This window comes from Schistocerca serialis, chromosome 10 (assembly GCF_023864345.2).
Source record: "Schistocerca serialis cubense isolate TAMUIC-IGC-003099 chromosome 10, iqSchSeri2.2, whole genome shotgun sequence".
Lineage (NCBI taxonomy): Eukaryota > Metazoa > Arthropoda > Insecta > Orthoptera > Acrididae > Schistocerca > Schistocerca serialis.
Window position 1 is genome coordinate 167112337 of NC_064647.1, and position 12451 is coordinate 167124787.

The window sequence follows — 12451 nt, forward strand, 5'->3', positions numbered from 1 at the left end:
TCACTGAATGATGAATGATATTTAATCTTTAACAGTAGGACATCGAAACGAACTTAACAACATCCTCCTTTCGGCAGGCATCTACACTGCCACTTCAAACTGTTGGCTGTTCAGCATCCGCATAGACTACAGCTTCAACAGTGTAGCGAGGTATGTGAAAAGGTATACACTGAAAATTCCTGGCAGTTTCAAACTGTGTGTTGCACTGAAAATTGAACTAAGGATCTTTGCCTTTCGCGAGCAGGTTCTCTTCCAATTAAGTTACCTATGCATGACTTACGACCTGTCGTCACAGCACTACTTCCGCCAGTACCTCATCTCCTATCTTCCAAACTTCACTGAAGCTCTCATGTGAACCTTTGTTTGCGGAGATGTGGCTTAGCGAGAGCATGGGGGGATTATTTCTAGAATGAATTTTCACTCTGCAGCATAGTGTGCGCAGATATGAAACTTCCTGGCAGATGAAAACTGAGTGCTGAGCCAAGACTCAAACTCGGGACCTTTGGCTTTCGCAGGCAAGTGTTCTACCAACTGAGGTACCCTGTCCTCACTGCCCTATTTCAGCCAGTAACTCATCTCTTACCCTCTAAACTTCATAGAAGCTCTCCTGCAAAAATCCTGCAAGACTAGTATTCCTGGAAGAAAGGATACTGGGGAAATATGGCTTAGCCACAGCCTGGGGGATTGTTTGCAGTATGAATTTTCACTCTGCAGCGCAGTAGGCATTAATATGACACTTTCTGGCATATCCGTTCTCGTATGACTGCTAGTCTTGCAAGGTCCACAGGACAGCTTCTGTGAAGTCTGGAAGGTGGGAGTTGAGATAGTGGCGGAAGTAGAGCTATGAGGATGGATCGTGAGGCGTATTTGATTACGTCAGTTGATGAAGCACTAGCCTTCGAAAGGCAAAGGTCCTGAGTTTCAGGAAGTTTCATACAAGCACACACTCTGCCGAAGAGTGAAAATTCTTTCTGTAAAGAAACCCCATGCTGTGCCTAGGCCATATGTCTGCAGTACTCTTTCTTTACAGGAGAGCTTCTGTGCAGTTTCGAAGGTAGGAGATGAGGTACCGGCGGAAGGAGAGCTTCCGTGAAGCTTGAAAAGTAGGAGATGACGTACGGCGGAAGTAGAGCTTTGAGAATAGGTTGTGAGTTGTGCTTGGGTAGCTCAGTTGGTAGTACTTGCCCGCGAAGGGCTAAGGTCTCACGTTCGAGTCTCTGTCTGGCACACGGTTTTAATCTGCCGGAAAGTTTCATATCAGCACACACTCCGCTGCAGAGTGAAAATTTATTCTGGTAAGGTATAATCTGTTTATAGATCGTATCAACAAAATCGATACACGTCAAAGTGATAAAAGTCATGATATATCTCCTAATATCGTGTCGCACCACTTTTTGTCAGGCTTTAGTGCAACAACTCAGCGTGACATGGGCTCAACAGGTTGGTGGAAGCCCCCAACAGATATACTGAGCCATACTCCGTCTATATTCGTTCATAACTGGGGATGTGTTGCCAGCGCAGGATTTTTGGGTACGAATTGACCTCTCGATTATGTCCCATAAATGTTCGATGGGATCACATCCGTAGATCTGAGTGGCCAAATCATTCGCTCGAATTATCCAGAAAGTTTTACAAAGCAATCGTGAGCAACTGTGGCCCAGTCACATGGCGCATTGTCATTCATAAAAATTTCATTGTTGTTTGGGAACATGAACTCCCTGACAGACTACAAACGGTCAATGATCGGTTGAGTTGTACCAGAGGACCCAGCTCACTCCATGTAAACACGGCCCAGACCATTTGAAGGCCTGCAGAGTGCCTTGCTGACAACTTGAAGCCATGGATTCGTGGGGTCTGTGGCGCTCTTTAACCCTATCATCAGCTTTTCCCAACTTAAATCATGATTGATCTGACCAGGACACGGTTTCCCAGTCTTCTAGGGTCCAACCGAAATGGGCATGAGTCCAGGAGAGGCGATGCAGGCGATGCCGTGCTGTTAGCGAAGTCACTCGCGCCGATCGTCCGCTGCCACAGACCATTTATTTCAAATTTCGCCACACTGTCCTAACGGATACGTTTTCCATGGGTCCCACATTGATTTCTGAGGTTATTTCACTCAGTGTTGCTTGTCTGTTAGCACTGATAACTCTATGCAAACGCCGTTGCTCTCAGTCGTGAAGTGAAGGCTGTTGGCCAGTGCGTTGTCTGTGGTGAAAAGTAATGCCTAAAATATGGTATTATTGGGACACGCTTGACACTGTGGATCTTGGAATATTGAATTCCCTAACGATTTCCGAAATGAAATGCCCCATGCATCCAGGTGCAAACACCATTCTGTGTTCAAAGTCGTAATTTCCGTTATGCCACCATAATCGCGCCAGAGACCTTTTCAAATGAATCATCTCAGCACAACTGACAGATCCACCAATGCACTGCCCTTTTATACCTTGTGTACGCGATACTGCCGCCGTCTGTATGTGTGCACATCGCTATCCCACGGCTTTTGTCACCTCAGTGTAGCAATGCCTGCGTTGTACAGAAGTATGATGCAATGTTCCAAGCATGCATGTCTAAAGGGACAACTACAAGCCTTACGAAATACGTGAAATGTGATCACAATTGTGAGTATGGATAACCATCAGCTGTACAATGGAATGACGACAATGGAACTTTGCGCCGAACCAAGACTCGAACCCGTATTTCCCGCTTACCGTTAAGTTATCCAAGCACGAGTCACGCCCAAAACCAAACTTCCATATGCCGTCAACGATTTGTAGATTACGACTAAAGGTTGTAGACATATGGTCGACAACATATGGAAATTTGGGTGTGGCAGTAAGTCGTCCTCAGGTAGCCTAACTGCAAGGCGACCGCGCGCGATAAACGGGAAATTTGGGATCGAGTCTCCGTCTGGCCCAGATTTTCACAGTCGTCATCCATTATGTGACTGATGGTTGTCCATATTCACAACTGCGAATACATTTCATGTATCTACAAACGTTATTATTTGATATTTAAGTATGAAAAACTGTAGAAAAACGACGGCTTTTGATAGACCATTATGCTGCAGCATTGAAATCTGCTATACAGATGACTCCAGAAACTCCATCCAGTACACTGAAACTATCTATCACGGAGTGTAATTCTGCTCGAGAAGAAAACTATACATATTGTGGAGACATTACTGTTACACTGAAGCGCCAAAGAAACTGGTATAGGCATGCATACTCAAATACAGAGATATGTAAATAGGCAGAAAACGACTCTGTGGTCGTCAACCCCTATATAAGACAACAAGTGTCTGGCGCAGTTGTTAGATAGGTTAGTGCTGCAACAATGGCAGGTTATCAAGATTTAAGTGAGTTTGAACATGGTGTTATAGTCGGCGCACGAGTGATGGGACACAGAATCTCCAAGGTAGTTATGAAGTGGCGGTTTCCTATATGACCATTTCATGAGTGTACCGTATTACGAATCTGGGAAACCATCAAATCTCCAACATCGCTGTGAGCAGAAAAAAAGAGGCCAACGACTACTGAAGAGAATCGTTCAACATGACAGAAGTGCAACCCTTACGCAAATTGCTGCTGATTTCAATTCTGGACCAGCAACAAGTGTCAACATGCGAATCATTCAACAAAACACGATTGATATGGGCTTTCGGAGCCGAAGGTCCACTCACGTACCCTTGATTACTGCATGGCACAAATCTTTACCCCTCTCCTGGACCCGTCAACACCATCATTGGAATTTTGATGACTGGAAACATGTTACCTGGTCGGACGAGTCTCATTTGAAACGGTATCAAGCAGATGGACGTGTACGGGTATGGAGACGACCTCACGGATCCATGGACTCTGCATGTCAGCAGGGAACTGTTTAAGCTGGTGGAGGCTCTGTAGTGGTGTAGGGTGTATGCATTTGGAGTGATATGGGACTCCTGATCTGTCTAGATATGACACGTAAATAAGCATCCTGTCTGGTCACCTGCATCCATTCATGGCCATTGTGGATTCTGACGGACTTGGGTAATTCCAGCAGGACAATGCTACAGCCCACACATCCAGAATTGCCGCAGAGTGGTTTCAAGAACACTCTTCTGAGCTTAAACACTTCCGGCAGCCACCAAACTCCACAGACATGAACATTGTTGAGCATATCTGGGATTTCTTGCAACATGCTGTTCTGAAGGGATCTCCACCCCCTCATACTCTTACGGATTTATCGACAGCTCTGCAAGATTCATGGTGTCAGTTCTCTCCAACACTACTTCAGACATTAGTCGAGTCTATGCCACGTTGTGTGGCGGCATTTCTGTGTGCTCGTGGGTCCTCCACACGAAATTAGGCAGCTGTACCAGTTTCTTTGGCTCTTCACTGTATGATCCAGAATACATTACTGACAATTCTTTTGTACTGTTTTACTATGTACATAAGGATTGTCAGCAAATAACTATATTAAATGAACCAGTTACATTTGCCCTTGATGTCATCAGAAGTCTGCTGTTGGGCACGACAGGGTTATTGCAATAAGGATGAAATTCCAACGTCTCATTGATTTGACATAATAACCACCGCATTTTTTCTTTTGAAGGACGAAATCTCTCTTCAGAATCCCTGTCACTGTAATTTTCGAAAGGATTTCCCCTTTCCACAAGTACTCCAATACTGATGCTGCGACGATTTTCATAGTTACAGGTAAGACATAACAATTCTTCATCATCTATGCCATCTAAAACATCAAGGGCGCGCCATTTTAATATGGCACGTGTTTACTTTATTTTAATCTTGATCAATTCAAGGTAAACGAGACTCCAACCTCAACCGCCTTTAACCACGATTAACTCCCCCATTTAACTTTAAACGAGGTTGCTCCAGCCGCAATTTGCACCGACCAGGGTTAAATGCCGACGTAACCGCTGCTAACTCTTAGTAGACGTTGGTACAGTCGCCTATCAGTGAGTAATGCATTCATGACTGCAGTCCTGTACTCACGTATTACGAAACTGTGATATACTACAGGAAATTGAAGTGTAGAAATCTTGCACTAAATTATGTGTGTGTTCGTCAACAATGAATATTTGTGTGGGCCTTTTTCTCTGTGAGCTGCAAGAAACATGGCAGTATTTGTGGTCAACGTTATGCTTGAAAGTGACTGACTATAACCTGAGACAACATCTGGACCAAATGCATTCAACAATACTTTTATGAATCTAAAGGCACAGTGCCACAGTACTGCGCATTGTTTCGGTGGTTTCAGTGTGTCTCACAACCTCTGCGGGGCTATTAAATAATCAATACGTTTCTGGGACACTGCCTGGTTGTAACTAGACTATTGTAATCTCTTACATGTGATTAGAATTTCTGTACCTACATAATTACTTCTGACACTATAGTGTTGTCATAACGAAAATTCCGCGATTATTTTACATTTAAAACTTGGAAGTCACAATTATACATGTAGTAACAACTTATTACTAAACACAGTTACAGCAAAACCACCACTGTGGACAAGGTACTGGACATCAATTAAAGACAGAGAGAAACACATATATCAAAGCGAAGCGAAATTTATTTACAACACAATCAATTAATTCTGCATCCTTCCAACACCCTCACTTTTTCCTTCAACTAATTACGGTTAAAAAACGACACATACTTAGAGATAGATAACAAGCACAAACACTTAAGCATTAAGTATATCCTGATTTCACTATTAACGCCTTGAGAGACAGTTTACTGAAGCGTTCACTCATAGTTCCATTCAACATTTGTCTTTCCTAGATATAAGCCAAACTAGGAAACATTTGTTTCCAGTGATTGTTATCTCTGTGAAGTTTCATGCAGATCTATGAAATACAAAAACTGTATTCCCCTTGCGACTGTGTTATGGCAATGGGAGAATCCTGCCAAGGAAGTGTGATGGTGGAATGTTACTTGATATCTATGAAAAAATGAACACAGATGTTTTGCATAACATTTTATGTTGCACCCATTGTAATATCACCACAGAGCAGGAGCCAAAGCCGACATCAGTATCAGTGGGGGCGACCACATCTGCCCCCAGATTAGTGCATGTTGGATCTATTGGTGGGAATCATTCAATACCGAAGGTGAATGTTGAATTAAGTACGCTCATTCAATAACAGTAGTCTTCACTTCCATACCTGAGGTCGATATTGATGCACAGGAACTGAGCAGTGGGTGTGAACACAGGGATGGCAGCATAGTGCCTCAGCATAACATGGCCTGTACGCGTGTGACATCATCAACAGGAGGCTGATGTCAGCTCAGCACCCTGCAAGCTTCTGGCTGACTCTGAGTATACTTTAGATGGCTCCAGGCATCTGGCAAGGCCGAGCAGATGCCTGCATGGTACCCAGGACACTTCACGTCAGTCAGAGTGTAGAGTGATTCTCAGTGGTAACAGTTCGAGACACAGAACCATCAGGTCTAGCTGGTGGTTTGTAGTCCAGGAAGTTCACATAGCTGAAGACGCTGTTCAGTTATGTTGTGACTCCTCAGCCATATACTGGACCAACAATTGGTGTGGAGACCATTATGGTACCAACTGAACTAAGAAGTCCAAAAACAAGTGCTGGATCTTGTGTGTTGTAAGAGAAGCCCGCTTCTCAACACACAGATGGCTGTGGAAGCATAGCGTTGTGCCACAGCATGAAGCAACGCAACCCAGACCCGTTTTATTCCAGAATGCTATGTCACCAATATTTTAGCATAGTGACATGATTTCGCTGTTGGCAGTTCTGTATGCTCATCTGTTGCTGGTGATGAAATCTTTCCCACAGCTGATGCCACTTTCATACCTGAGGTCGATATTGATGCACAGGAACTGAGCAGTGAGTGTGGACACAGGGGCGGCAGCATAGTGCCTCAGCATAACATGGCCTGTACGTGTGTGACATCATCAACAGGAGGCTGATGTTAGCTCAGCACCCTGCAAGCTTGTGGCTGACTCTGAGTATGGCTCCAGGCATCTGGCAAGCCTGAGCAGATGCCTGCATGGTACCCAGGACATTTAATGTCAGTGTTAACCCCCCCCCCCCCCCCCCACTCAGGAGAATCTGACACTCCAAATTCCACGTTGCTGATGAACCTGTGAACTATTAAAATATTACAACTTATTATTGATGTGTCTATATTCCCCCCCCCCTCCTCCCACACACACACGAACACAGTTGTGGTGATTCCTCTTTCACATTCTTATTTAAATTTTTCACATTGTCTGTTCCTCTACCTTGCACTCTCCATCAGATGGTGTCTTTCACTGAGATACTGACAGTGTTCAATAGTTTTGGTCAATCCATTGGATTGGTAGACAATGGACTGGGAGATTGGATGCACAGATGGGTATCCATCATTGATCGACATAATGCTGATTGCAGATGATTATAGCTATGAGTGAATAATGCACTAGTTACACCCATTGCGGTCCTACTTCGTGAAAATATGTCCTATGGGCATCCTCCCACAACTCTACCATCACGAAATAGGTCTGTCTTGCATTTCCCCAGTACAGTTTAGACTACCATGAAGGGGGTATCAGCGCAGCTCTTCTAGTGTCAACTTTATGATCAAGCACAGGTTTCTTTCTGCTCTACTCGGAAAGGAACACGTGAAAATAGTAGAGAACTCTAAAACCATTCTACTATTACCAACTCTAGCGATACACTTCTTGTCTTATTTTCCACATGTCGTGAACCAAGTGCCTACAACCTGCACTCATACTACAGTTATGTATATTCCCATACAGGGGAGACATTTCCAGTAAAAGCCTCTTGAATGATTTCGGTTATTTTACGTTATTTCAGTTCCTGTGTTGTTCAGAAGTATGATGCAAAATTCCTTCAGACATGCATGTGTGTACAAGTTTTTTCTCCACAGGATGCTTTCTGCTTGGTGATGCTTCGTATCTTGCTGCCCGTTCCTGCAGCTAGGGAAACTTTGCTTACCAAAATGTCACTATCACCAGTACCATTGTTGTCCTCCACACCAGCGAGGTTATCGATACAAAAATGTGGGAAAAATATGTCAGAAATGAACTATGGAAATTAAAATTATAGTAACATATTCTAGGTCGCCACGTGACAATGGATCTTCATGACTGTACAGGATATGGCACACTCTGCAAACCAGGCTATAAATTATGTGCATATCGACTGGAAATAATTTTTTTTAGTCATCCAAGAGGCAACAGAGATTTGAATTCATAGGGAATACTATTTAAGTCCCAACAGTTTTTAAATTTGCCACAGAGTATTCACAAGAAGATATGTACGAATGTCCACTGATAGTGATGTTACGACAAAGCTAAACACCACGAAAACACACCTACAACCATTACTACATCAGACATAAGAAATTATGTGATACAGACTATAGAATCATAATCCACACTTTGTGAACTTCTACATATACACCCCACGTCTGTGTGAAAGACACTTAACTTCAGAGATTCCTTTTTTGTAACTCATTGCTATGTTGAAATATGTGACACGATTCTCATAGCCATCCTACTACCAAGATGCCATTGGCCACAAGAACGAATGAAACATTTTCCTTTCAATTACTCTAAACGATGCCACCTAGGTCGTGGAGCAGGAGAGAAAATATTTTACAGAGTGATGTAACACAGACTTCGTGTTTCACTGTGAAAACCCCATTTACATCTTGTGAATGACTGGAGAAAAAACTATTAACTTGACAATGGTTGGCTAGAAAAAGGCCCAACTTGGATTTGGCTCAAATTCAGTACAGGGAATACCTTCAAACGTAAATTGGCAACTATAGTATCCTTCAGTCCAACATTCCATGTCTCAAAAAATAATTGACATTGTTTGTATTATGTACATCCAAATTACGACTTTTAATTGTTGATACATTTGTTCACATACTATCGCCCAATATATTACAAACTGTGTTTTTCTACTGATACACAATTCCGATTATAACATCACAGGTAGTATCCCATTAATTTTAAATTAAAAAAAATTGCTTATTAGCTCTACTACTTCCAACAGTCACTTGGACCCATACCACATGGATCACAATCACAAGGAAATTGGTCCCATTCTGAGACTGTTGTATTTTATGAGCTCTATATATATATATATATATATATATATATATATATATATATATATATGAGTTGTTTAGAGCTCATTAGCAATTCACAAATTATCTACAATACTTTCCATGCTGAAACAATTAGTACAGATTAAATTACAATGAGGGAATATTTTATCCCCATTCCACGATGGTTGACTGACCATTTTGCAATATATGGCTTACCTTTAGTTCAAGGATATTTGATTTGCATGGACAAGAGCCTGCTGGAGCCTTTACTTTTAGTTTGTAGTGCTAACTGGCCCTATCTTCCCCTTTTCTTTATTTCTAACTTATGAAATATCTAGTTATACTAAATATCTGGTATATAAGGGCTGTGTCTCAATTGAGACAAATTGTATTCACATAGTGTGTTGACATCCATTTTTACGCCACACATCCCTTTTAGCATTGCACGTTTCTACTGTGTGGCATCTGTAATAGCTGTATGAAATCAAAGTGGCAAAGAAAAGCAATACATAAATGCAGTAGATAAGTGTTTTTCCCTTCAAATGATCATTTATGTTGCCACTGTGAAACAGGATCCTTCTTATTGGTTACTATGCAAGATGCAATATATTTAATGATTATGAAATAATAATTCATGATAAAAACTTACATGACAGAACACATGATTCTGTGAATCTTCTGCGGTGTCCCAGGTCTCCTGATAACTTACATTTTTCGGATAACTGATTGGAGGAATATATAATTCATATTATGAGACGAAGTGAGTTTGTTACGCTATATTATTGATGCTGGTAATACTGAAGAGTGGTGTTTAAAGTGGCTGTTGAACTGTGAGATTATACAGTCATAGAGATGACGTTAATGACCAGTTAAACGTTCCTGTCAGTTGTCGTTAATTATAGTTTCTCTGAGAAGACTACATGTGATAATTCTAGATATTGGACCTTAGATTATATGTTTAATTCGTATGTCATTCTCTGGACCTTAGGTTACATGTTTAACTCATTATCAACAAGAGAGACGGAAATAATGTTTTTTCCAAGTTATAACCTTATATTGTTAACTGATGTGTGAAATGAATACTACCTCTTGCTAACAGTTGGAACATAAAAGAAAATTAATCTCATTTGAATACTGGTTCGTACGGAAGCACAGGATTTAATTTGTGTTTTATTTATTTCACTTTTTGAATTACTGCAGAGAGAAAATTTCTATAGCTCTCAAAGCAAGAACAGGCATTTATCTTCCTCAGAGTAGTCCTTAGTTGAATAAATAACAATAATATCTAATGTGAGATTCGTATCTATATATGTGGTCTTTTTTGCAAATAGTTCGACATTATTCAACAATCAGCGAATTTAGCAGAGCTAACAGGGAATAAAATCGGTTCAGCAATTGAATAAAGGACCCACGAACACAAAGGTAAGCCTATCATTACGTTTCCCAGTTATTGGACACACAAAACAAAAAGAGTAATTCCAGCATTTCCAATTAGAGAATGAAGGTATGATCCAGAGTCATTCCAGTATCTACATTCACTGGTGTACATCAGCCTCTTCGCAGTCTCTTAAAGGTAAGACTCATGCTAAATGGGAAAATATTAGTTCCTGTGTTAGTTGAAAGTGCATTGAACAGTGGCTAACATACGGCATGTTCGAAAGGAGGAGTAGGTGCTCCAAAAGCTCCTGACCTCTTACAATGATGTTTCTCTGAACTACCATCCCAGTCATGGCAAGCTTCACAAAACAGAGAGTGGGAGCATGCACACTGAAGCTGTGGCTGACAACTGCTAGTAAAGGATGAATTTTTCCTTATGAAATGATGTAGTCCTTGATACGCTCACTTCTTCACTATGGGATTCAACTGTTGAAGGAATCACTCTCAAACTTCAGCCTTTGTGTTATCGGGAAAGTTTTGTACCTATGTAAAAATTTCTTTTTCGATTAATTAATGGGTAAATCAGTACTGTTAATGTAGTCTTGCTTTGTAACATAATTATGTAACTAATTTTTAAGAAATTTCGAATTTTAACTTTATTACCTGTTAATATTTGTAATGCTTAGTCATTATATTACTAGACAACATCATATTATTTGATAACATTAAGGTAGTTTCACCTCATACCACTGTTCATATGAAACGCTAGACTTTCCTATCCAGTGGGTAGGCAATGAATGACAGAGACACCTTCATAGTTCTTCCGTAAAACATGAATAAAACTATGTTTCTTGAAAATTTCCTAGGGGATGGAATATTCCACCGTCTTTCATGTGTGCATCTGGAACAACAATATCTTGGCTGTTAACCATACAGCCATCTTGAAGGTGAGTAAGTGAATGAAATAAAACTGCATTGCATAAAGTGGTTAAATGCACCACCAGCTTGTTGTGAATTTAGCTGAATAGTTAGCTGCTGAAATGTTGGATAATGAAATATCTGTCCCAGGTTCATGTCTGGAATATGATGAAGTATGAATCAAATATTAATACCGATTTAAGAAAAGAAATTTTCCAAAAGAAAGAAAATGTATGCTAACAATAGGGAGGCAAATTTAAACTAAAGTCTGCAATTTTTGAGTATAATATTATTATTTACCCAATGGACTATTTTGGAGTACAGTGACAGTGACCAGGAATGACACAGAAATTTCCCATATTATTTTTATTAAAAACTATGGTGATTCCAGCTGTTATGTGAAGACACACCCACACCCTCAAAATTGGCATCTGTAAGCAACAGTTTCGTGAATTTAGTTACTACACCAGAAGTAAGAAAGTCATCATACTTGTGGGTTTCATACCATTAAATCATGCATGTGACATATGCATGTGACACAACGTTTCTTATGATGTGGCACAATTTTGAGGGTATCAGTGTACATGGGACCATGATGTAAGGAGTTCTGTAATGCTGCTATAGAGATATAATTCTGCTGTCACGCTGGAACTGTGCGGAAAATGTTACTGAACCCCCCCCCCCCCCCCCTAGATGAACATGCTCAACCAACTAAGGCAGCCATCAAGTACAGAAGAAAATAGTGCAACCTGTTATCTTAAGAAACATATTGTATCTTCAGGTATTCTACAGCTTCTGCCATCACCAGAGATACACAAAGAGCAAATAGGCAGCTAAATAAAAAGTAAATAATAAAAATCACATCACTACACAAATGGCAAGGTGAGTATGTAAATAGGTTTACCACAGCAGGTCTGGACCATTTGGTGGGGATGTGGATGAGTAATATATGACAGCATTTCTCACCAACTGGCGATGCAAAGTTGATTGTAACTCCTAGCAACAGTTTCTTTGATCATAACCTAAACTGTACTGTGTCACTACTTTTTTAAATGTAAAACGTG

At 40.9% G+C, this 12451-nt stretch overlaps 1 protein-coding gene across 1 annotated transcript in view; it reads right to left on the reverse strand.

The window, feature by feature from the left end:
• LOC126424633 (zinc finger protein 271-like) overlaps window positions 1-7021 on the reverse strand; it is a 32055-nt gene extending 25034 nt beyond the window's left edge. Inside the window, 2 exon segments of the mRNA XM_050087367.1 lie at window positions 169-193; window positions 6974-7021. Coding sequence (XP_049943324.1) covers window positions 169-193; window positions 6974-7021 — 73 coding nt within the window.
• Window positions 7022-12451: the final 5430 nt, after the last annotated feature.